This window comes from Chiloscyllium plagiosum, unplaced genomic scaffold, assembly GCF_037043375.1.
Source record: "Chiloscyllium plagiosum isolate Xiang-an unplaced genomic scaffold, Cpla_swu_hap1 HiC_scaffold_28, whole genome shotgun sequence".
Lineage (NCBI taxonomy): Eukaryota > Metazoa > Chordata > Chondrichthyes > Orectolobiformes > Hemiscylliidae > Chiloscyllium > Chiloscyllium plagiosum.
In genome coordinates this window covers 15,135,522-15,162,950 of record NW_028270166.1, presented here as the reverse complement: position 1 = coordinate 15,162,950, position 27,429 = coordinate 15,135,522, and the positions used below count along the sequence as shown (strand labels likewise).

Sequence of the window (27,429 nt, the reverse complement as noted above, 5' to 3'; positions counted from 1 at the left end):
GTGGAGGCGGCCCAGGACCTCCATGTCCTCGGCAGAGTGGGAGGGGGAGTTGAAATGTTGGGCCACAGGGTGGTGTGGTTGATTGGTGCCGGTGTCCCAGAGATGTTCCCTAAAGCGCACTGCGAGGAGGCGTCCAGTCTCCCCAATGTAGAGGAGACTGCATCGGGAGCAACGGATACAATAAATGATATTAGCGGATGTGCAGGTAAAACTTTGATAGATGTGGAAGGCTCCTTTAGGGCCTTGGATGGAGGTGAGGGAGGAGGTGAGGGCGCAGGTTCTGCAATTCCTGCGGTGGCAGGGGATTGTGCCAGGATGGGAGGGTGGGTTGTAGGGGGGTGTGGACCTGGCCAGGTAGTCACAGAGGGAACGGTCTTTGCGGAAGACAGAAAGGGATGGGGAGGGAAATATATCCCTGATGGTGGGGTCCGTTTGGAGGTGGCAGAAATGTCGTCGGATGATTTGGTTTATGCGAAGGTTGGTAGGGTGGAAGGTGAGCACCGGGTGGGGGGGGGGGGGGGTTCTGTCCTTGTTACGGTTGGAGGGGTGGGGTCTGAGGGCGGAGGTGCGGGAGGTGGACGTGATGCATTGGAGGGCATCTTTAACCACGTGGGAAGGGAAATTGCGGTCTCTAAAGGAGGAGGCCATCTGGTGTGTTCTGTGGTGGAACTGGTCCTCCTGGGAGCTGATACGGCGGAGGCGGAGGAATTGGGAATACGGGATGGCATTTTGCAGGAGGTAGGGTGGGAAGAGGTGTAATCCAGGTAGCTGTGGGAGTCGGTGGGTTTGTAAAAAAATGTCGGTGTCAAATCGGTCATCATTAATGGAGATGGATAGGTCCAGGAAGGGGAGGGAGGTGTCAGAGATGGTCCAGGTAAATTTAAGGTCAGGGTGGAATGTGTTGGTGAAGTTGATGAATTGCCCAACCACCTCACGAGAGCACGAGGTGGCGCCAATGCAGTCATCAATGTAGCGGAGGAAGAGGTGGGGAATGGTGCCGGTGTAATTACAGAAGATGGACTGTTCTACATAGCCAACAAAGAGACAGGCATAGCTGGGGCCCATACAGGTGCCCATGGCCAAACGAATGAGAGTGTTGGTGGAAGGGTACTGTTGGGGACGTCGGGAGAGGAAGAAACCGAGGACTTGGAGGCCCTGGTCATGGCGGATGGAGGTGTAGAGGGATTGGATTCCATGGTGAAGATGAGGCGTTGGGGGCCGGGGAAATAGAAGTCTTGGAGGAGGTGGAGGGCATGAGCGGTGTCTCGAACGTATGTGGGGAGTTCCTGGACTAGGGAGGATAGGACAGTGTCAAGGTAGGTAGAAATGAGTTCAGTGGGGCAGGAACATGCTGAGACAATGGGTCGGCCAGGGTGGTCAGGCTTATGGATCTTCGGAAGGAGGTAGAACTGGGCAGTGCAGGGTTCCCGGACTATGAGGTTGGAAGCAGTGGGTGGGAGATCTCCTGAGGTGATGAGGTTCTCTATGGTCTGGGAGATGGGGGGTGGGGTCATGGTCGAGGGGGCGGTAGGAAGAGGTGTCCTCGAGTTGGCGTTTGGCTTCAGTGGTGTAGAGGTTAGTGCGCCAGACTACCACTGCGCCCCCTTTATCTGCTGGCTTGATGGAGAGGTAGGGATTGGAGCAGAAGGAGTGGAGGGCTGCACGTTGTGAGGGTGAGAGGTTGGAGTGGGGGAGGGAGGTAGATAGGTTGAAGCGGTTAATGTCCCGGCGGCAGTTGGAAATGAAGAGGTCGAGGGCGTAATAGGCCAGGCCGGGGTGTCCAGGTGGATGCAGTGAGTGGGCGAAGGGGTCCTCAGAAGGTGGGTGGGAGTCCATTTGTGAAAGTGAGCTCGGAGGCGGAGGAAGAAGTGTTCGACGTCACTATCACCTTCATCCCACCTCCATTCACCCATTGTACTCTTTGCTACCTTCCCCCACCCTCCTCTCTAACCTATCACCTTCATCGCCACCCCCACTCCCCTATTGTATTCTATGCTACTTTCTCCCCACCCCTACCCTCCTCTCATTTATCTCTCCACCCTTCAGGCACTCTGCCTTTATTCCTGATGAAGGGCTTTTGCCCGAAACGGCGATTTTATTGCTCCTCGGATGCTGCCTGAACTGCTGTGCTTTTCCAGCACCACTCTAATCTAGAATCTGGTTTCCAGCATCTGCAGTTATTGTTTTTACCTGTATTAAAAATGTTCAAACACTTGGCTTCCACAGATTTTTGAAACAGTCCAAAACTCATGATCTTCAGTAAAAATAAATTTTACCCCATCTGGTGTCTTTAATTGAAAACCTTTGGTTTTTGAAAAAAAAAAGGACCTCAGTTCTAGATTCTCCCACAACAGGAAAATCTTTGCCTCATGTAGACCGTCAAGATGTCACAGGTTCTTACAGGTTTCAATCAAACCTACAGGACTGCAGAGCGTAGCACGGCTGCCTCACAGCACCAGGGACTCTGGTTCAATTCCAGCCTCAGGCAACTAAGTGGAGTTTGCACAAACTCCCAGTGTCTGCGCAAATTTCTTTTGGGTGCTCTGGGTTCCTTCCACAATCCAAAGATGTGCAGGTTTGGTTCACTGGCCATGCAAAGTTGTCTATACAGTCTAAGGATGTGCAGGCTGGAGGCATTAGCCACGGAATTTGTGGATTCCAGGGATCTTGGTGGTGGTGGGGGGGGGGGTGCATGGTGGTATTGGTTTCTGGGTTGAATGCTCTTCTGAGGATCAGTGTGGACTCCATGGCCAAATGGCTTACTTCCACATTGTAGGGATTCGAGATCACACCCAACTCTTCTGAACTCCAGTGGATACAAACTGAACCTGTCTAACTTCATCTCACTAGACAACTTGCCCATTTCACCTATTAGTCTAATAAATCACCATTGAATTACTTCCAAGGCATTTGCGCTCTTTCTTCAATAAGGAGACCAGTATTGCTCACTGTGCCAGCTGTGGTCACACCAGTGCCCTGAAGAAACATTACTGAAGCATAACTACCGTATATTTACATTCAATTCCTTTCTCAATAAGTGTGAATATGCTATTACCTTTCCTAGTTACTTCCTGTGCTTGGTGTTAACCTTTTGCAATTCATATAATGTGACAGCCAGATTCTTCTGCATTTCAGAGCTCTGCAACATCTCACTATTTCCAGCTTTGGGATTGATTGAATAACTTGTGGAGCGGCACAGTGTTTAGCATTTCTGCCTCTCAGCGTCAGATGCCCAGGTTCGATTCCAGCCTCGGGCGGTCACCTGTGTGGAGTTCGCACATTCTCCCCATGTCTGCATGGGTTTCCTCTGTTCTGGTTCCCTCCCACAATCCAAAGATGTGCAGGTTAGGTGAACTGGCCATGCTAAATTGCCCATAATGTGCAGGAATGTGTAGGTTAGGTGCATTAGTCAGGGATAAATAGAGGAGGGTAGGGGAATGGGTGGGTTACTCATCGGAAGGTTGATATGGATTTGTTGGGCCGAAGGACCTGTTTCCACACTGCAGGGATTTTACAGAAATTGAATACCTAAAGGATATTCTGTGTGTTTATTTTGGTTGGTCCAAGATTTAGGGAGTCATCTGTTATACAACATATGGAACAAGTCACAAAGAAAGATACTGTTCAGTTAATACTGTTTTTAGTAATTTGTTACAATGAATATTTTAAAAAGTGTAATCTTGATGTATCATTTTTTTCAGCTATTAAGGTTTTTTTTTTAAATGATAACAGTTACCAGCCTCCAAGTGGATCAATGTGATTATGTGTGCAAGTAGACTGCTGCCAGCACCAAAAGGTCACACCTGTTAACTCAATGTCTTGCTGTTGGGTACTGACCTTGACTTGTTCTCGAAGCCCCACAGCCTCCTGAAGCCAGGAATCTGGGAGTGATTACTTACTCCCCCAGCTACAGGCCTCAGCCACTTACTTCACGTTTACACCCAGTGACACCACTCCAGGACTGCGCACAGCAAAAACACTGCTTTAGTTTAATGCTCATCATTCTCCCCAAACTTGGAGTCAGGCTGTTCATGCTAAGTACTGGGACAGGAAAATAAAAGTGATAGGGAAAAGGAAAAAAAACTGGAAATTTTCTTGTCCCTCTGGTGAAAGGAAAGCAGCCCTAGGATTGTCTGCATTTCCAACTCCAGGTCATTGCCACTAACAAAGGCTATTGACATACTCAGTCAAACAGCACAACCTCTGACTTAGCATAATGCAAGGCTGTGTTACTGTTCAAGCAATACCTTGATGAAGCGAGAGAACCTGGAAACTGAAGAACAGGAACCTTCAATTTGTGGAGCATCTTATCCTCAAAGCATCCCAAACTGAGCAGCACGCCATTACTTTTGAAATAAGTAGCCAGACTACTCCAGTTCAAAAAAAAGTCTTGTGGGACTTTCCAGATCTGCTTGGACTTTGCAGCTTCCTGTCAAAGATAGCACCACTGACTGGCATAGCAGAACTGGGAGAAGTGTTAACCTAAATAATGTGTTTAAAATCCTGGAGTGGAGCTCAAAGCAACTGACTCAGAGGTTAACTACAGGAGTCAAACTGAAACTCAACATTTCCAACACACAGGTAGTTATTGAGTAAACCACAGAGACGTACAACATTTAATTACTTTCCACTAAACAAGCCAAAAGGATTCTCACTCCAGTCAACAGTATTTGCTAGAGCTTCATACGAAACACAGATGATCAAAAACAGATCTTTTTCCCAGGGCACACCAGCCACAAGGCTGACTTTAAACGTACCCTACATTAATACACAGCATTCAAATAGCAAACACTATACATTTTTAAAGCTTCTGCAGAATAAAATCAGCACTACTGCTCATTCACTTCAAGTAAAGAGTGGACTTTGATACCAAAACAAAATTTGGGAAAGAGAAAATGTTGCGAATACTCAACAGGTTAGGTAGCAGCCAGAAAGAAAGAAAGAGAAAGAGAGAGAGAGAGAGACCTGCATCCCCACCAGCTCTTCTGCATTATAGCCAGCCTCATATTGGGTGTTCAAACCTCCACACCTCGAAAAAGGCAAGTATATGCATCTTTTAATCAGGAGACCAAAACTGTGCACAGAGTCTTACCCAGACTTCATTCAATTGCAACAGCCTCCAACCTGTTGATCCAGATGAGAGAGTTCTTAAACCAGAACAGCAAAGGAGATTGATCAACAGAAGTTATTCCCTGGAACACAAAAACGGACACACCTCATATGCCAAACATGATGTCTCAATTAGTGACAGCATGTCTTTCATTCATTGCCAATCCCTGGGAGATGAGGCACGATGGAACTGACAGCTTGAACACTTCTAGCTCCCTCCAGGAAATCAGGATTTTTAAAGCAAAGACAGTTTGGAAAAGTTTTTTAAAATGTTATTAGAAAGAAATATTCTCATCACTTTGAGCAACAGGACTTTTTTTTTGGTTCTCTAACACAGTCTTAGATCTTTTGCCATTTAAGACTTGTGCCTAAAGGGTCAGAGGTGGGCCATCTCTTGTTCATGACTGAGAGATTGCAACTATTTGTTGAAATAATATGGAGTCAGACTAAGAGAGCGAGTGAGAGAGCAAGACAGACATTGTGGGTTAGCTGGGCTGAATGGTTTTTTTGTGTGGAAACGTCTGTGGAACTATATAACACACACTAGTCACCAAATGAAAACAAAGTAGTGGAGCAAACTGATGGGAAAAGGCTTGTCAGCAATCAGCATACAAATTCCCATGTGACACAATTCATTTTTAAAATCTAATTATTAAAACACACACGCAGAAATGTTTGACTACAGCCCTTGCGTTAATAAATTCTTGCGGAGGTCAGAAGCAGCAATGATCTTCCTGACAGGTATACAAACAGGCCAGCAGTAATGACAGATTCCAGATAATCTCAGCAGAATGCTCATACATACAGATAACTCAGCATGGGAGATATTGTTAACATTATAAGCTCTGCATTCAGAACGCCTGCAAAAACAAGGGCCACATCTTCACTGCAGAACTAAAGAGCAAAGCGATGCTATTGTCTAAATGCCAGGTTAGATCTACTGCGATTTCAGGCTCTAGCCTCCCACCAGCTGAACACAGTAATCCTCCCCAAGATAGATTACACAATGCTACAGTCAATCAGGACTCAAATCCAAACCACAATCAATTTCTCCTAGCTTGGCTGACTCTTGTTTTTAAGGGGATATTCTGGTGCTCAAGTAGCTCCACTTCCCAGACAGGCACATACCAGAACAATCTGTCAGAGAACTGCCGAGCCGATACATCCCCATGGTGCTATTAAATAAAAATGGTCTGATGCCATTGTTAAACCAAGCAAATTGATGCAATGACTTTGCTCAGCATAGATACAGCGCAGTACGCAAAAGAATTAGTTGAGCGTTCACAATATATTTCTTTGATTGAGGGTATTTTAACTTGGCATGTCATTTGAAGGACATACACACTACTACTGTTCTCTTCAGTCCCTTGTCCTGTATCCTGATTTTTGGGTGGAAAATGGCTACCATTTAAAAAAGGGGGCATATGATCACCAACTTACACACACAAATGCACATATACTTCCACTAAACCATCAACTTCACCTCATTGATATTAAGTCCTGCAACAACATTACAATTGAAGTGAGACGCTAGCCAACCAGTGCATCAGTCTTGACCTTGAAACAGCCATGTGTAATAGGTTACCAACTGTGCACAGTTAACGACTGCAGGAGTGGAGTATTTCAATGATTGTTATATTTGCCATTAAGGGGCAGCGTCTGTACTCAGTCATATGCACGCTGTCCACAATAATTCACTGACACTCAGGCACCTCTGCCGCACTAGTCGAGAATCAAGTTTCTAACAAATTCCCAACCCGACAAGTTCAAAATTAAAATACCGAAAGCAGGAGTATTGATTTTCATCAAATACTTCAGCAAATGGATTGTATCAGCACTTCCGATGACCTTATTGGACCCTATTTTCCTTTGGGTATTAAATCTGAGGAAATGCAGACCTGCTTACGGTCCACACTGCAGGGTAGTCGAACCAGTCATGGGGGTGTGGGGGAGGGGGGGGGGGGGGGGGGTAGATAATCAGAGGCTAAAAGTGGATATATTCTGTTTGCTTCCGGTTCAGGCAACTTCTTGCAGTCGATTGCAACTGTAATTATGTTGCAGTGGAGGCATCTGTCAAACTGATGCTCAAGATGGTAGCGTTTGGTTTATTAAATGCACAGTAACATGTCACTGCCGTAATAATCATCTCTGCACCAGCTTGCTTTGTTTAAAAACATTTGTATATTTAAATAGAGTCTTGAACATACAGAAACATCCCGAGGCCCTTTTAAAGTGCACTTTCAACCAAATTTTGACACTGGGCCAAACAGGGAAATATTACAACTAAAGGCCAAATGCTTGATCAAAGAGGTGGGCTTTAAAAGCAGCTTCTGAAAGAAGAGGGATGTGGAGGAGAGCAACGCAGAGCACAGGAGAGACAGGGGAGTTTAGGAAGGAATTCCACAGCCTAGCATCTGAACAGCTGAGACAGTGACTGCCACTGAAGTGATGAAAGGTGGTAGTAGCTAAGAAGCCAAAATTGGGGTGAGGGAGGAGAGTGAGAGCGCCAATCTGGAAGAGGTGTAGGTGATCCCAGAGATAATGCACAGTTGAGGAACAAATTTGAAAGTAAGAACTGAGAATTTTAAAAATCAAGATCCTCTCAACCAAGCACCAGAAGGTCGGCAAGCAGAAGCGTGATGGGTTAATGAAGTTTGGAACAAGACAGAAAACAAGTGGAGTTTTATATGACAACTATACAGAGCTTCAGAATCCAATTTTGCTCATATTCACAAATCTGAACACAAATCACTGAACCATGTTCTGTACTTGGACTTTCAATTACTAGTTCTGAGAGACTGTGTAATGCACATTCAGATGAAACAATAAAAAGGAACACGAGGGGTATTCTCAGTTTAGGCGCTCTCAACATTGCTGGCAATTAGAAGTGTGATGTGGAGAGCTGATACCCCTTAAACATGAGCCCACATGACCTGTTACCTCCCGGGAATGCAGAATCAGTCCTTTAATTTTAACATGCTCCTGGTAAAATGACATGAGAATACCTACTTTTAGAACTGAGCGCTAAAACGATATTGACAATCCAACCAAAGTGCAGCATCCCCATTCTGCTGCTATCAGAAGTGCCATCTCTCAGACATGACATTTAACCAAGACCTGGTCTCACACTCAGATGATTGCAAAACAGACTCTGGTGCTATTTGGAAGAGAATGGAATTTCTTGGTGTCTGAGCTCACATTTGTTTCTCAATAAACATTAAACCTGGTCCTCAGTTTATTGCCATCTATGGGGTCTTACCGTGCAGCCATTAGCATTAAAATAGCGGCACACTTCAAAAAAAACTTTATTTGTGGTACCAGTGCTCCAAGATAGACTGAGGTTAGGCAAGACATTATATAAATGCAAGTTTTTTCTTTCTCACGTAGAAGCTAAATTGAGTAGATATGAAGTGTCCATGAACAAACTGTGGTTTACAAAAATCTATTCAACGTATAGCTGTTTCATCACTGAACTGATGGCCACATTTCTAATCATTTCACACTGTTGTTCAGTAACCTCATGTAACAATCCAGTCCGGTGAGTCTTTCAGTGGTTTGATCGGCTAGTTTCATGCAACTTGCAAACTAAGCACTCAATTATGATCTGAGGATTGCACAAAAACGACGTGTTATTATTTGGATGACCTGGGAGCCTGTTGAATTTGAATGATCTGAGCGCTGCACAAGACCTTCATTTGTTATAGATGGTTTAAACCACAATTTCACACTTTTTGTCAAGTGTCAAGAATACACAAAAGTATTGGGGCTGGGGGGGGGGGCGGGGGCGGTGAAGAGGTTGAGACCTCATTTTTAAAAATTGCGTTTCGTCATTACACAGTCCAAAACCAGTCTCCCCATCAAATCCACACTGGTATAAAAGGGACTAGACTTGGCTCAATAAAACATGGACCTGGCTTTAAATAAAAGTTTAATTGACTGAAGCATAATCTTTTCCTTTCTTAGGGTCACAGAGTTGTACAGCCCGGAAACAGACCCTTGAATCCAACTCGCCCATGCCGACTACATATCTTGCATAAATCTAGTCCCATTTGCCAGCACTTGGCCCATATCCCTCTCAACCCTTCCCATTCACACACCCATCCAGATGCCTTTTAAAATGTTGTAATTGTACCAGCCTCCACCACTTTCTCTGGCAGCTCATTCCATACATGCACCATCCGTTGCTTGAAAAAGATGCCCCTCAGGTCCCTTTTAAATCTTTCCCCTCTCACCTTAAACCCACGCCTTTTAGTTTTGGACTCCCACACCTCAGGGAAAATACCTTGTCTATTTATCCTTTCCATGCCTCTCCTAATTTTATAAACCTCTAAGGTCACTTCTCTTGCTGAGATATTTGTATCATCGATAGTCACAGGTGAGGTGTCGGAAGACTGGAGGTTGGCTAACATTGTGCCACTGTTTAAGAAGGGTGGTAAGGACAACCCAGGGAACTATAGACTGCTGAGCCTGACCTCTGTGGTGGGCAAGATGTTGGAGGGAATCCTGAGGGACAGGATGTACATGTATTTGGAAAGGCAAGGACTGAATAAGGAAATCATGTGGGAAATCATGTCTCTCAAACTTGATTGAGTTTTTTGAGGAAGTAACAAAGAGGATTGATGAGGGCAGAGCAGTAGATGTGATCTATATGGACTTCAGTAAGGCTATTGACAAGGTTCCCCATGGGAGACTGGTTAGCAAGGTTAGATCTCATGAAATAAAGGGTGAACATTTGGATACAGAACTGACTCAAACGTAGAAGACAGAGGGTGGTGGTGGAGGGTTGTTTTTCCAGACTGGAGGCCTGTAACCAGTGGAGTGCCACAAGGATCGGTGCTGGGTTCACTACTTTTTGTCAGTTACACAAGTGATTTGGATGCAAGCACAAGAGGTACAGTCAGTAGGTTTGAAGATGACATCAAAATTGGAGGTGTAGTGGACAGCGAAGAAGGTTACCTCAGATTACAACAGGATCTGGACCAGATGGGCCAATGGGCTGAGAAGAAGCAGATGGAGTTTAATTTAGATAAATGTGACGTGCTGCATTTTGGGAAAGCAAATCTTAGCAGGACTTATACAGTTAATGGTAAGGTCCTAGGGAGTGTTGCTGACCAAAGAGACCTTGGAGTGCAGGTTCATAGCTCCTTGAAAGTGGAGTCGCAGGTAGGTAGGATAGTGAAGGCGGCGTTTGATATGCTTTCCTTTCTTGTTCAGAATTTGGAGTACAGGAGTTGGGAAGTCATGTCGTGGCTATACAGGACATTGGTTAGGCAACTGTTGGAATATTGCCTGCAATTCTGGTCTCCTTCCTATCGGAAGGATGTTGTGAAACTTGAAAGGGTTCAGAAAAGATTTACAAGGATGTTGCCAGGGTTGGAGGATCTGAACTACAGGGAAAGGCTGAACAGGCTGGGGCTGTTTTCCCTGGAGCGTCAGAGGCTGAGGGGTGACCTTATAGAGGTTTACAAAATTATGAGGGGCATGGGTGGGATAAATAGACAAAGTCTTTTCCCTGGGGTCAGGGAGTCCAGAACTAGAGGTTTAGGGTGAGAGGGGAAAGATATAAAAGAGACCTAAGGGGCAACCTTTTCACACAGAGGGTGGTACGTGTATGGAATATTGAAAAGGCATTTGGATGGTATATGAATAGGAAGGGTTTAGAGGGATATGGGCCAGGTGCTGGTAAGTGGGACTAGATTGGGTTGGGATATCTGGTCGGCATGGACAGGTTGGACTGAAGGGTTTGTTGCCATGCTGTACATCTGGCTCAATGACTCTCAGCCTCAGTTCCAGAGAAAATAGCCCCAGTCTATTCAGCCTCTCCCCATAGTTCAAACCCTCCAAATCCTGGCAACATCCTTGTAAATCCTTTCAAGTTTCATAACATCCTACATATAGGAGAGAGACCAGAACTGCATGCAGTATTCCATTAACAGCCTCACCAATGTCCCGTACAGCCACAAAATGTCCTCCCAATAATTTGCCTGAATAATTTTATAGGAAGTCCACAACTCAAGAGTCCTACATTTGACCAGTCAAACAGGTTGAAATGGAGAAACAGCTTGACATCCCTAAAGGAAAGAGGTAAAAACAATGACTGCAGATGCTGGAAACCAGATTCTGGATCAGTGGTGCTGGAAGAGCACAGCAATTCAGGCAGCATCCGAGGACAGGCAAAATCGACGTTTCGGGCAAAAGCCTTTATTCCTGATGAAGGACTTTTGCCCGAAACGTCGATTTTGCCTGTCCTCGGATGCTGCCTGAATTGCTGTGCTCTTCCAGCACCACTGATCCAGAATCCCTAAAGGAAAGAACTGTGCCATGTATTTTAATAGTCAAGTATTTCCATTTATATGGGCTGTCAGTTTCGTCCCAATTTTCATTCTCTTCGAGACAAATTGTGTGCACTGCACAGCTGCATTACTGAACTTTTTCCCGGATCTGAAATCAGTTAAGTGCTTCACTCGCTGTTTGAGAAGCGTTAAGAGAGATGATTACAGTTACATGGTGATTGGCCTTTTGTTCCCATGCCTGCTAATGAAATCACACTGTACATTTTTTGAAAAAAAGGAGAGACAATTGCCTATCATTTTGCTGAAGATTAACATGAAAAAAAACCCTTTTGTTGAATAAATGGAAATACAGACCTTTCTCAGCTACCTTGCCCCGAGCACAATCCCCCTCCCATTTATCTCTCTACCCCCTTGGCCCACAAGCCTCATTCATGATGAGGAGCTTCTGCTCGAAACATCTATTCTCCTGCTCCTCAGATGTTGACTGACCAGCTGTGCCTTTCCAGCATCACACTCTCAACTCCAATGTTCTACCCAGTTAGCTCCCATTTTAACAACTCGCCAATTTACAGCCAATCTAACACACTGTATTTAGCACCGAGCCTATTCCAACCATATCCAGGATGTAAAGTATTGTCCTGCACTGAAGAACACACTTAGAGATTAAGTAGTGCTGCTCCTGGGGCTTGAGATGTACAGTGTCCCACTTGTGTCATTATTCCATGGACCACAGCAAAACTAAACATAACTTTCCTAGTTGCCAAGACAACCTATTCAATATCTCATCTAAATTAGATTTTAAACAAACTGATCTATTGAAGGAGATGTCTTAATTAACTGAACATAATGCATTCAATGAAAGTGCAACAACTTCTATTATCAAGAATATAGAAGGCTTTCTCTCAAAATATTTCCAAAACGTGTACATACTTTGAGAAAAATAAAAGATTTCTCTGCAAACATGGGCTTTCAAAAAAAAAAAAAGAACACTTTAGTCAATGGGTTGTTCGGCTAAAACAGAGCATATTCCAGATGTGGCCAAGTCACAAATTACAAACTTCTCTGAAGTCTTGGAGACTCTGCTTGTTCAAGAAAAACAACATCTAGATTTTCTTAATTTTTTTCCCCAAAAAGCAGTCTTCTTTGCAGAAATAGGAGAGATCACTGGACAGCTTGTTCTGAGCAAGCTTTCCTCCACCGTCAGTATGCTCTTCACAGACTTCCTTCCAGGTGAATACCTAATAAATTAAGAGCCTCTCCAAGCTAGTCATTATTGAACAACAATAAAAACAGCTCCAAACAGGGTTGGTAGTAAAGCAAGTAATTGGTACCAGTTACGTAACTTATAAGAAACCCTCTTTAAAAAAAATAAACTGGAATTTCTATTTTAAAAGTTCACTCCAAGAAATATAAACCACAAAATGTCTTTGTAACAAGAGTTAAATTTCAGTTTGTTGTGAGAAGCTAAGACACAGAATGCAGTCTACTTTGCTGAGGGCAATTACTAAACCAGACAGGCCTCTGAACACCTAACTACATTTGAGTGGATAGTCAAAAAAGGGAACCTCCTGCTTGGAGAGAAGTAAGCCAGCTGAATTGCTATTTTTAGAATTTGGCCACATTTTGCTTGGGCATCCTAAACAGCTAAGAAACAGCATTTCTTTCAATTGTGAAAAGAAATTTGAATTTTTTAATTTAAAAGCCCACTGTATGGCTTAGAGTCATTCCAAGAACTTTTTCACAACTCCATGGACATCAGATATTCAGAACATGGTTAACCAAGAGACCCTTCTCAGCCATGAAGCATCTCATTACCATAATGCGTGATAAAGTTAAGAACAGAACGTTATCCTGAAGGCGGCCACAATTACAAAATGATGCCTCACATCAATTTTGCGTATCAAGGTGTGGAATTCAGATAGTAGATTAGAACGGTGGGCAGGCTTGAGGGACTGAATGAACTACATTTACTCTGTACTTTTTTTTAAAGAAAAGAAAGCTCTTTCTTGCTTCCTTTGATTCGATGTGACTGGTGCGCACAAGGTTGAATGCAGCAGTCTATAGCAAAGTAATGACTCAAAGGCTGCCATTTGGTTTCAAGCATCAATATAAAGTTATTGGCATCTTAATGTGCACTAGAGCTTAGCCAGAATGAATTGTAACTTTCACCTTTCAGTACTGTCGTTTATTATCCTAAAGTGAAATGGTTTCCAGTATATGAAAGAAAAATCTCATTACCTGTGATACTGTGCTTGCAGAAACTGAAACTCATCTTTGATTCGATCACACGAGTCCGAGGTAGTAAACTTCAACTGTTGTGCTGACTGTGATGGAGCCTTTAAAAAAAGGAAAAAAAAGTTAATTACGAGATAAAACAACTTAAGATATATAATTAGTCATTTTAACCTACAAGCAGAAAAGACTGATGTGTGGCTGTTACGATAATTTCTTTAGGAGTAGGAAACGTTGTGAAACAAAAACAGATGATGAGGACAGATCATAGTTTTAGGCTTGTTCATGCTGTCTGCTCGATTTTCTACCTTTGAGGGGATGGTTTTGTGATGGGACACATTAATGTGCTTGTCAAATGTGTCTGGCTTTTCTCAATGTACATTAGAGCTAAGAAACGTGGAGGAGTACGCTACATGATCTCTTGAACCTACTCCACGGTTCAATCTGATCATAGCTGATCTTGTGGCTTGCACTTGACTTTCCCACTCACTTCCCAGGGGGCCAAACATCTGTCCATCTAAGCTTTAAATATATTCAACAATGAAGCATCCACAATCCTCTGGGGCAGATAATTCAAAAGATTCATAATCCTTTGACTGAAAAATTTATCATTGCAGTCCTAAATGAACACTCCATTATCCTGAAACAGTGGCTGCTTGTTGATTCCCCAGCCGGGGGAAATATTGCCTCAGTATCTACCCGGCCCAGGCAAGCCCCTTAATTAATCTTCGATGTTTTAATGAGCTCACCTATTATTCTTCTTAACTCCAGAGAATATAGAGCCCAATTTACTTAGCCCATCACAGGGCAATTAACCCACCAATCGCATGAACCTTCACTGTACAGTGTTGAGTGGAAATATATCCTTCCTTACATATAGAGATCAAAATTACACAATATTTCAGGTGCTGGTCTCACTGTAGTCCAATTGCTGCAAGCCACCTTTAGTGCAAGGTGATTGGATTCTAATATTGAAGCTGAAAATGTGTTGCTGGAAAAGTGCAGCAGGTGAGGCAGCATCCAAGGAGCAGGAGAATCGACGTTTCGGGCATGAGCCCTTCTTCAGGAATCCTGAAGAAGGGCTCATGCCTGAAACGTCGATTCTCCTGCTCCTTGGATGCTGCCTCACCTGCTGCACTTTTCCAGCAACACATTTTCAGCTCTGATCTCCAGCATCTGCAGTCCTCACTTTCTCCTTCCAATATTGAAGGCCAACATGTAATGTTCATAGAATCCCTCCAATGTGGAAGCAGGCCATTCAGCCCACGCTGACTCTCTGAACAGCATTCCATCCCCTACCCTACCCCACCCCATGTAACCTTGCATTTCCACCTGGTCTACGCATCCCTGGACACTGGGAAATGTAGCATGGCCAACCCATGAAACCAGTACATCTTTGGACTGTGGGAGGAAACCAGAGTTCCCAGAGTAAACTCAAGCTTACATGGGGAGAATGTGCAAACTCCACATAGAGGCTGGAATCAAACCCAGGTCCCTGGTGCTGAGAGGCAGCAGTGTTAATCACTGACCCACCATGCCACACCAATTGCTTAAGTGCTTGCTGTACCTGTATACTAAATTTGTGCATTCCTTTGATGTGTATTGAGTCTCTCTGATCCTTACCATTTATAAGTTCAGACCATGTACAACTCTGAGAACCTAAACTTAGTGATTACTGGACCACCATAAAAGGTTAATGCAATTTTGTGAAGGTATTGAGCACACCCTCATTCTACTAACCAATCCTCTCTCATCCCTCCCTCTGTTAACCTAAAGGTAGTGAGAACTTGCTATATTTGGAGACACATGAGCTAGTGATTCTCCACATGCATCTATTCTTTACATGAGTGTACACAGTAATGAGATGGCAGGTTATTCAACTGTTGGATTGCACCAGGAAAACTCTTTCAATCAATCGAACAACTAACACATATATCTTCCTGCAAAAAGGTGGTAATCCATAGCAATCAGAAGTAGATAACTTCCTAACACACAAAAATGTATAACAAGGAAACATCAGCATCTTGGGTTGATGATTTATTTAGGCTCAAATGGTATCCATAATGAAGAATAAATACTTTTTACAAAGCTTCTCATGGTCTTAAGGAAAGTCATTGGGATGACTGTGGGATAGCACAAGTCAATAATGTTACAGAGAAGAGGGAGTGAGTGTGCACCGGACTGATTAACTACTTCACTGAAAATCATCAATGCCAAATTCGAAGTCCATGCTTAGAACAGAGCTGCAACCTTTTCATGTTTGCTCAATCCATCTGGCCCCCACAGCTCACAGCTGTGACAGAGAAGGCAAACAGTGTGGGGCTCGGTCTTGTTTGATAATAACCTGGAGCAGACACTAAAAGAAACAGAACACAGAACATTCTCCCTCTAGTTCCCTTCACTCAGCGCACAAAAATACTCAAGCACGCTGACGCAGTTCCCTAAAGTGCCCACTCTTTTCCCAGATTACCCCCTCAAAATGACAGGAGAAAGGAGACTGTTATATCCTTGAATAAAAACAAATTTCTGAAGGTCACACCAGACCCAAAACATTAACTTTGTTTCTCTCTCTCTCTCCACAGATGCTACCTGAGTTTCTCCAGTGTTCAGTGTTTTGTTTTTGAAATGTGTGTGTTGCTGGCTGGCAGTTAAGAGTCAACTATACTGATATGGGCCTGGAGTCACATGTAGGCCAGACCAGGTGAGGACAGAAGTTTCCTCCCCAAGAGGGATATTACTGAACCAGGTGGGGTTTTCTCTAAGCAATTGACACCACAGTTCCATGGTCATCTACAGATATTGATTCCACAGTTGTTTTAATTGAATTCAAAGTCCACCATTTCAGATTCCAAACCAGGTCCCCAGAATATTATCCATGTCTCTGAATTAATGGTCTCGTGATGATACCAATCGGCTAACACTTCCTCTTGTGACTGCTATATCTTTATTTAGTCCACAATTGTCAGTGGACTTATAAAGAAGTGTTATCTATCCGAATAAATCAGTCCAAGACAACGTATTATATTTGCCATTGGCAATTGGAATGGACAGCAAATTATACGTTGTTCAAGTGTAAAATTAAAATATGCAAACTCCACCACACACGTTTAAGTGTGTAGCTCAGGGAACTTGATCAAGTATCACATTCGGTATTTGGTGAGTTTAAAATAGTCTTGCCACAGGTCAGCTAACTTTCACAACCAGAGTCCGGGGAAGTGAGACATTCTGTAAAGCGTCAATATAGGAACATGCACTGGCAAGTTAGAGAAGAAGAAAATCACTACTCTGAAATGGCACTGTGCATACTGGAAAGCAGCTAATGGTGTTGAAATAAGCCAAGCAGTTCCTGACGGCAAAAAACTCTGCAAAAACCCAAGATTTCCTACATTCAAGCTGGTGTCCAGCAATACTGCAGTCAGCAATCTTTAACTAAGTTGGTACAGCTAGGGGAAAGAACGTAGCTTATAAAAAGCCAGTCTGCCAACAGATCCTTAGTTGTCCACATGCCTGAACACAATTTAAATATCCATGACTGTTACATTATTAAAAAATTCCCTCAGTTCAAGCTACATATTAATGGGAAAATATTTATTCCAGCATTGAAATTATGGCCTCTAGCTGCTTCAGACAAGATAGATAATGTTTCACCACAACCTGCAAGGTCTCACACTTATGAGCCAAGAAGAAAAAAAGAGTTGTGCTCTCAAGTCCATCATCTTTTTCTTCCCTCAAAGCAACATCCAGGACAATTGTAATTTATTGCAATAAGAAAACCTGTTTTCAAAAAAAAAAGATTACAAATTAGGGAAACATTTCTCTCCTACAAAACAAAAAGAGAGCTTTCTGGAGTTGAAATTTGTTTTGGCAAAACAATTTTTTTGGCTCTTTTCTTTGTACTCCCCACATCCCCCCTTGCCCCACCCCAAGACAACATCCGTGTTTCTGTGAACAAACAGTCAGAACGTGGATTGCATTCACCACAGGGAGTAAACCAAAAAGTTAACTCATCTTTGCAGTCAAGTCACTCAAACAGAAATCCTCCCAGGGGCTTGAGCCAATGCAAAACTTTTCTGCAGGCAATTGCTGATAAACATTACAATCACTGCTTTAAAGAGCCCAATTTAATGCAACCAGGTTTGAAATGAGACCAATACATTTTGCAACAGGCATGGCCATTCTATCTCAGCTCTAAGATTCCAAGGTCCCCTATGAATGCACTCCTGCATCCATTCAATAAAAGATACAGACCAATTTGAAGATCAGTATACAGCCATGGTTACGTAACATGCTGACATAACAGCAGAAATATTATTTAGGGTTTCCCTGTTCCCCTAAAACATTACTACACCTTTCTCTCATCGTTTCCAACCCTTGTTGGACATATCCTTAGAGATCAAATTATTTAAATATCTCCTTCCAACCACCCATTCAACAGCCTTTTTCCTGTATCTTATTTGTGAAAAATAAAAAACGTATTCAAGGCAAAAAAAAAAGGGACTGAGTTGCAGAGGCAATGGCAAAGTCACTGGATAAATAATTCTAGAGACCCAAACTAGTGTCCTGGGTACACATGCAAATCCATGACAGATGCTGAAATCTGAATTCAAAATTTGGAAATAAAAGCTAACCAAATGGTGACCATGTAACCACCGTCAGTTTTTGTTAAAAAGAACCCATCAAGTTCACTCATATCCTTTAAGAAAGGAAATCTGCCGTCCTTACCTAGTCTGATGTATGCGTGATTCCAAATCCACAGCATTGTTATTGACTCTCCACTATCCTCTGAAATGGCCTACCCAGGAAAACCTTAAGAGCATCGAGATGGGCAATAAGTGCTATGCTTGCTCACGATACACACAACCCAAGGAAGAATTCAAGCAATTCGGAAATAGGAAGAGTCTGAGAAGCTTATTTCGGCCAACGAACAAGGTCATCACTAATCTTAACTTGCTCTCAACTTCACCCTTCTGACAGCCCCCTGTAATCCTTAGCTCCCCAGTGATTGAAAAATAGACACATTCAACTGAACCTTCATTGCTCTGTGAAATTGAGAATTCCAAAGATTCACGACCCTCTAAACAGAAGGGCTTCTTCATCCAAGTCTGAAATGGACAACCTGTAATCATTTTTTAAAATGCTGTACTATGTCTCCAGTGTAAGTGTCCAACAAATTAACCTTTAATTCCAGGAGGTTTCAGGACAACCTGACCCACTCCATACCTCTCCTGTTTAGAATAAGCTTGAACAAATTTGTTTTGATGCAGTGACAGAAAACATCACTGGGACGACTGTTTGGGTGGAGTCAATTAACAAGACAATGCGAAAGCATCAGATTAGTTTGAGAGGGGAGAGTCAGAGTGTTTCAGTTATCAAGTCATTTCAATGGTGCACATGCACTGATTGTGATGCAAGGCTGCACGTGGATCTTTAATTCCTTACATAATGAATTCCTTCTACCCAATGTTGCTAGATCTCACTGCTTATCCTAAAAAAAAATGCAAAATATCACAGTGACATGCTGAAAACCTGTGACTTATCCCGAAAATGAGTGTGTGTGTCTGAATATTACTCTGAAGTTGGAACCTGTGATATCTCATTATTCTATTCAGAACTTGGAGCTCAAACAATTAAATGCACAATTTCTTGCTAAAAAGACAAATATCTCCACTCTTGGAAAAGAGGAATTCTTAATTCAGCTGCCAATGACAAGCTGACTCTGGCAGTATCGCTTGTCATGAAGGGCCTGAATATAAACAGAGAAATCAGTTGCTGTACTGATCAGCTGGTGGGAGAAAGAATGGCTGCTAGACTATGGGGGACATTGCCATGGTTACCAAACCACAAGTGCGTGTTATAAATCACAGGAGCTCAACGTAGCTACTTAGGGCAAGATTCAATTGGCAATTAAGAGTTGATCGCCTTTTGCAGGTCTATATTTGTGTGACAGATTGCAGACACGGCAAAGCCTTTTAGGTTTCTTTCAGGTCTATGTGCAATATTGTTGCAAGCAGCTTGAGAAAAACACGGCCCCATATTCCAGCTTCATTTTATATTTACATCGAGGAAGACATTTCAGAGTTTTACTGGAGAGTCTCAAACAAAGAGGAAACAGAGTAAAATATACTGGTTGATGGAAGAACAGTCAAAGTTACAAGGTTTTGTTTGCAGAAAAAAAAAACACATTCTGAAGGTGCAAGTGTAGAAAAGAAAGGTAGCATAGTGGGAATGCTACAAAATTAATAATGCAGTGTCTCCATGTAATGCTCCAGAGCCAAGTTCAAATCCCACGTCAGCTTGGGGAATTTAAATTCAATCTGGTAATAAGTCTTGAATAAGATACTTGTCACATTAATAACAATCATGATCGGAGATAGTTGGAAAACCTTGCCTGGCTCACTAGTGTCCTTCAGGGGAGGAAACATGCCATCCATCCCCTAGTTTGGCCTACATGTGAAGCCAAATCGCACAATAATCAGGCTGACTCTTAATAGTCCTCCCTGAAACTGCAAGCATGCCATAGCATTATATCAAACTACTACACACAGCACCTAAAACACAGAACTGCAAAAGTCAGCTCACCCCCCACCAGTGAGGGCAATAAATGCTGCGTCAGCCAGGGTTCAGAGAAGATTTACCAGGATGTTGCCGGGTATGGAGTTATCAAGGAGAGACTGGGACTTTTTTCACATGAGGCATAGGAAGTTGAGGGACGACCTTGTATAAAATCAGGGTGGTACTAGATAAAGGTAAATGGCAGGTGTCTTTTCCCTAGGGTGGGAGGATTTCAAGACTGCGAGCATATTTTTAAGATGAGAGGATAAAGATTGAAAGGACACACACACACGGGACAATTTTTTTTTTTTTTAAACACAGAGTGGCTTCTATGTGGAATAAACGACCACAGGAAGTGGTGGATGCAACAGTTACAATGTTTAAAAGAGATTCGGATAAGTACATAAATAAGAAATGTTTGTAGGGATAAGGATCAAGTACAGACAGGTGGGACTAGTTCAGTTTGGGATTATGGTTGGCGTGGACTGGTTGGACTGAAGGGTATGTTTCTGTGCTGCACGGGTCTTACGAGAATGAATCATGAACATATTGATGTCTGTAATAATTCAGACCTGCACGTCTAGTATCTGCAAGGTCAACGGAAAAGCTCTGTGGAGAGACTGGAGAAACCAAGCTGAAGAAGAAGAGATTTGTTGGGAGGTGTTCAAAATCAGAAATGGCTTTGACAAAGTTTAAAGAAAAACAAGCGGTTAAATGGAACTAGTTGCAATGCTCAGAACAGGCGCAGGAAGTAATAGCAATGGTCTACTAACTACAAATTTGTAAAGATCATTTATAGTCACCTTGTAATTTGGTTCTTTCAATTCAAAAATAACCAGTGAAGCTTTAGTCTTAAGAGATAAAGGTCAGCTTGTTGCAGAACTACTGTAGTTAATCAACTATAAATGTGATAAGATTATCAGCTAAAAAGACATGATTAAAAGCTGGCAAGGACGAAAGATTCTTATACAAATAAAAGCAATTTCAATGCCTAAGATTAAAGGCGGATGCTGGAAATCTGAAACAAACAGAATTTTGGCAGATCTGGCAGCATCTGTGGAGACAGAAATAGAGTTAATGTTTGGAGTTCAATAAGACTCTTCAGCAGAATTCTCCAAGATTGTCACTTCTCAAAGATTCTCTTTGGGAAAAATGGATGAAAACTTAAAATAAAGAATTCAGCTCTAATGGCCTCTGTAATTGAATAGTTGGAGGCTTTCCCCACAGGGGACTGAGCAGAATCAGTTTTTGGGACATAGTATAAGCTCCTTTGCTTGATTTCCATGGCACTGGGGTCCTCAGTAGCCTAGTTCAGAATAACCATTCTTCCACTTGTCTGGGTGGAAGAGGGACATTCCAAAATGATTATTCATGGCCTGTTTCATAAAAATCAAAACTCAAAAATGGCCACTAAGCCAAAACTAATGAAGCTCATTTCCATATTAGATATGCAGTTGCCTGTGCCCAGGGCACAGATCCAATCCATTACCTTCAAGTCCAGAAAATTCACTTTTAAATTACCTCAGCAACAGTAACAAAGGACTTCCATCGTCAGGTAGCAACAAGGCAGGAAGGGCCATTCACAACTCAGGGGAACCATCGTCCAAGAGCTTCTGTCTGACCCTGGTAATGTCCAATTAATTTCAACGCCTCTTGTGGTCTCTTCCTGACTAAAGTACAGTTTAGTCTCAATATCACATGAAAACCACAAGGGTGGTCATGTGACTTCTGAGAGCTATTGTGTAAGATTCTGGTGTCTATTTTAAACACAAATTGCAAGATTTTTTCCAAGGAAAACTAAAGTTGTGATAAGCACGATGAGCCAAAGTGTCTCCTTATGCGATATTTAATTCTAGGCTTGGGTAGCTAAGTGAATAGACAGGAACGTGAAGAGGGATCCAACACACTGGAAATAGGTTTGCCCTTGGCACCTAACTGACCCCTGATAAATCAGGGAGCTGTGTCCTCGGAACGTTTTAATCCATAATCCGAATGTGCTGCTCCGCAACAAAATAAGTCCCAAACTTCTCCACGTTCATGCATTCCTGGCCAGATGACATGCAGATGCTCACAATGCCCCAAGAGTTACACGGAAGCGGTCATTTGGCTCATCTTCGTCCCATTCAAGCAGGATCCAAATTCTCATCATTGTGGCATTTAATTGTTCTTCATCCACTCCAATGTTTTGTTTACCCTCCTTATTTGTCCTTAGAATCCATAAAAAGAGTCAATCGTTCGACGAAAAGAAGAGTCCCAACATTAGCCAGCTTGCACTTAAAGGATTTGAAACTATAGCCTTTTGCTCCATCTTGGCCAGTACTATGGAATGCTTCAGGATAATGGAACACTTAGATGTTTTTTTTGGAAGCTGCCAACTGAACCCTAGAGTCATACAGCACAGAAACAGGCTGTTTGGTCCTATTCATCCATACTGATCATGTTTCCCAAACTAAAGCAGTCCCATTTGCCTGCATTTGGTCCATCACCCTCTAAATCTTTGATATTCATGAACCTGTCCAAACGCCTTTTTAATGTTGTTTTCGTACTTGCATCTGCCACTTCTTCCGGCAATTCATTCCATACACGTACCACCCTCCGAGTGAAAAAGTTGCCCCTCAGGTCCCTTTTAGATCTTTTTCCTCTCAGCTTAAAATTACACCCTTTAGTTTTGAACTCCCCTGCCTGGGGAAGAAGACCTTTGCTATTCAGCTTATCTATGCCCCTCATTAATTTATGAACTTGTATGAAGCCATTTCTCAAACGGCTATGTCCCAGTGGAGTAAAGTCCCAGCCTATCCAGCCTCTCCTTCCAACTCAAGCCCTCCAGTCCCCGTAACATCCTTGTAAATCTTTTCTGCACCCTTTCCAATTTAATAATATCTTTCCTATCCGGATTCCAAAATGTAGCTTCCCTGTGTGAGCTTTAATGTTTCTCCTTCCCATCTTCTGTCAGACCTATTGTTGGTCAGAGATCAAATCTGGCTCCCATTATAACTATTGATTTTGAATCCCATTTAAAACACTAGTGCTGATCTATTAAGCATATGTAGTCTGTAAAAGAAAGCAATCTTGCACACTGATCAAGCTAAACAGCAGCCAGAGGTTGAGCAATAGGCTATGTGCACTATTAATTCAAGCCAGCGAGAAGCTCGGAGAAAAAGACCCACCCAGACTCTGAAGGTTCCTGCTGACTAGAACCAAGCTGTCGCATAAGTGCACACAGTCTCCCATGGGAGTGGGCAAAGCATTCCTCCAAAATGACCTCAGCACAAAGCAATGTTATCCTGAGCCTAGTAAAAAGTCCACGTGCCAAAGTACACTTTGTGTAGGAACCCAGGATTGCACCACAAGGGGAAGCAAAATAAATCTGGCATATCAACCCCCATGAGCTGACAATGCTTGCAGTATTGGAGAGCTCAATTCAAATCAGGGAGGGGTGGGGGCAGAGGGGAAAACAGCATGGGCAAAACTATCAAGGAGTGATTTTTTGATTCTTAAGATGTCCAAACGAACAGCGAAGAACATTAAACAACAAAAACCAAACACCTCTGTGAAGCAACCGGAGAAGACAGGTCCAAGTAACCAGTAGAGTCAAGATTAGTGGGGTGGAAATGCAGAGATCAGGCAGTATCCAAGCAGCAGGAAAATTGACGTTTCGGGCAGGAGCCCTTCATGCAGTCCTCACTTTTGCCTCTCCAAGTAACCATTAGACGGATCACATTTACACAAAAAGGCATGATTATTATTGACCTAAATGTTTTATTAAAATTGGTATGGAAAATTTATAATGAAATGTTGAGACTTGGTGACTGAGGCTACATTACTACAGTTATTTGTAGCAGGATAGTCAGGAGACAGATGTGGGACAAAGAGGGGAGTCAGAGAATGGGAGAAAGCAGGAGGGTTAAGTTCAGCTGGACTGAAGAATCTTCAAGCCTGTCTCACTCATCTTTAGCGTGCACCCTCCTGAACTTTATAAGAATTGAAACAATGAATAAAACAAAAAAAAAGCAGTGATTTTTAAGTAACCTTTGAAGTCTAAAAGGAGGCATGGTGGCTCAGAGGCACTGTTCTTCACTGCCCCAGGGAACAAGTTCAATTCCACCCTCGGGCGACTGTGTGGAGTCTGCACATTCTCCCAGCATCTGCCTGGGCTTTCTCCAAGTGTTCCAGTTCCAACCCTAGTCCAAAGATGTGCAGGTTAGGTGGATCAGTCATGGGAAACACAGGGTTTATAGGGTAGGGTGGTGGGTCTAGGTCTGGGTGGGTGATCTTCAGGAGATCAGTGTGGACTCAATGGACCAAACAGCCTGCTTCTGTACTATGATTCCCCTAACTTGCCTCAGGTTAGGAATGCAGACATTATGATTACAAATCAGTGCCTGCCTAAGCAGCTGCTGCCAGTGAGGTAACGTCATGCTCTATTCATTACACAAAAGCCATCTACAAGAGAAAACAAGCAGGCAAGGTTACTGCTCTCTTTACTGGCCTTCAATGGTACACCCTTGTGGTTGACAAAATGATTGAAGGCTAGGCTTGGACCAACTACAAGTTCAATTTGCAAGATAGTCACTTGTAGATTTCCATAAGATGCTACCAGCACAGAGAAATCATCATAGGATGTAATTAATCCAACTGATCTGTGAAAAACATCGAGCACACACTAGTTGTAATGTGTGGGTCAAAAGAACAAGGTCCATGAACTTTTGAATAAACTAAGCTTGCAGATTGACAAGTGGTGGTAGCAGTGGTGACCAAGCGATGAATTACGATGAATATGGCACTTTTAAGACTCAGGATCCTTCTGCTCCATAGGTGTGTACTGATGTCTCTGAACAAGTTGATAACAAAATATCAAGACCTGGGTTTTTGGATCGTGCAAAGAGAGAAAGAGAGACCTGAATTTCTTCACTGCAGTGGCCGGGGTGCACTTTTCCCTCTGACATTATTTTGATTTAGTTTCTTCCTTTGTTTCTACACTTTTTCTTCACTTTTGTTATCATTGCATTGCCCCTGCTGGGCAAGGCTTTAAATCCGTTGCTTGGTTTAATTGGTCAATTGGTAGTGGGCTTACAGCCGAGGCTTCTGAGGGTGCTTGCGGCACTATGGTAATGCCCATACCTCTGAACCAAGAGGGCAAGATTCAAGACCCACCTTTACTGGACATGTGCCATTGTGCACAAATACACCAATTAAAATAATTGGGGGGGGGGGGGGGGGGGGGGGGGGGGTGAAGAGAAAGGTGGTGGCATACTGGTAATCTGACTGGACTGATCACTTGGACTCTTTTTCCTACCCCTCTCCCAGGCTATTAGTCTTTCAAAGAAAAGGTGGGTTCTTTGCCAATGGAGCTTGGCTTCCAGACAGGGACGGAAGGTGAAAAGTGGCATTTGTGATAAGCTAAAATTTATAATGAGCACTCGTGAATATCAGAGTCTTTTTATGTCTAACTCAACACATGGACATCAGTTTGTTAAACAGTAAGGACACCTCTGAAATGAGAGTATACTTCCAGGAAATGATGGTCCCCGACTATGAAAGGGCCATCATTGCACACAAAAATAAAATTAGCCACTCCTTCCCATATTGATTGCTTTCAAATGTTTTATTTAAAAAAGAAACATAACATTTTAGGGCTTTTAATTTTTAAAAAATTGTTCAGTGAGTACAAGTCTACTAAAACCTGAGTACTTAAACTAAATTTACACTTCTCGGCAAAAGTGAGGATTGCAGATGCTGGAAATCAGAGTCGAGATTAGAGTGGTGCTGGAAAAACACAGCGGGTCAGGCAGCGTCCGAGGAGCAGGAAAATCAACATTTCGGGCAAAAGCCCTTCATCAGGGCTGAGCTTTATACTTTCCCATTTCACCAGCTATTACTTCAGCAAGAATCTTCAAAATGTATTTCAGTCGACTCTCGTTCACGTTCAACGCTGACCTTCCATTTCAGATGTGAATCTCATCACTCGATCTGTTCGATCAGCTTCCCTCCTCAAATTGTTATGGCTCCCCACGTGCTTGATCTGCCTCAAGGCTGTTAGTAACCTTCATGCTTCTGCAGTCAGCAAGGAAATGATGGGACTGCCTCAACCATACGCTTATACACAGTCACGGTTACTCTCGACATACTCCTGCAGGGCACAGCTGATCGTCACGTCAGGAACTCACTCACCCAGAGCTCAAAATGCCCACTTCGGCAATCACTCCTCCCTTCCCCAGCCCAGGAGTAGCATATCAAATGGCTTCACCTAGTGACAGTCAACAATTGAAGCAAAGCAAACTGAGGTCAGTCGACTCTCAAATTCCAACACATGACTCTGAAAGAATCCAAAGTGCCACTTGTTACAGCTTTGCATCGATCCCCATTTTAATTTTTCCAGTAATTTTATTCACATCATTTCCATTTTCAAAGGACACAAAGCATTGATTGCGGTCATCAATTTGCAGATGGATTTAAAACGGGCAACGTCAACAGGTTACATTGACATCACTTCATTCCCAGTGCAAATAATATATTGATTTAACTCTAGAGCTGCTGCAATCATAAACTCACAATGTAATGATCAAGACATCACCTTCCAACTGCTATCTCATTAGAAGCAATTCCAACAGGCCTTTGTGCACCCATCCTTTTGTCAATGCATATTAGTCAATTCTTGCAAGGCTCAGAGTTAGTTGACAAATAGAGGATTCTTAAAAAAATACAAGACATGGATGAAATGGGGTATACTTCAGAGACTCACTTAGAAGTGGGACTCGTTAGCCTCAGCCTGCAACTACCTCATTACAGTCGACAACTGACACAGACAGAATTTGCTTTTAAAATATTCATCGAGATGTGTTTAATGCTGCATGTTAAGAGAGAAAACCGACAACTGGAGATGCAGGGACAGAGGGCATCCAGTATTTCAGCATTGGACAAGCAACAGTCCCCTTTTAATAGAGGGCTTAGTTCCTTTGAAAATAAATGGTTGCTGTTCTAACAGACACAAGACACGAGTGTTAAAATCCAAAGTGTTATTTGGTCAATTAAGAGGTACAATTGTGAAGGTTACATTTTGCAAGTCCATCAGGAGGCTTAACATCACTGATATATTGCTCCTGACCTCAACACATTTCTGGCCAAGGACTTGGCTACTGATCCCTATGCAGCTGCAGCATGCTTTAAATATTTCTCATCAACCTGTTCAGTGGTGTTATGATACACCCTTCAAGCAGATAGGACTTGAACCCAGGCATCCTGG

General features: G+C 42.9%; 1 protein-coding gene across 2 annotated transcripts in view; it reads right to left on the bottom strand.

Annotated features, from left to right (window-relative positions):
• Positions 1–27,429, bottom strand: part of LOC122565382 (TLE family member 5-like) — a 126,889-nt gene that overhangs the window by 84,744 nt on the left and 14,716 nt on the right. For both annotated transcript variants that reach the window (XM_043721309.2, XM_043721308.2), the window contains exon 2: positions 13,641–13,738. In XM_043721309.2, coding sequence (XP_043577244.1) covers positions 13,641–13,738 — 98 coding nt within the window. The remainder of the gene's footprint in view (positions 1–13,640; positions 13,739–27,429) is intronic.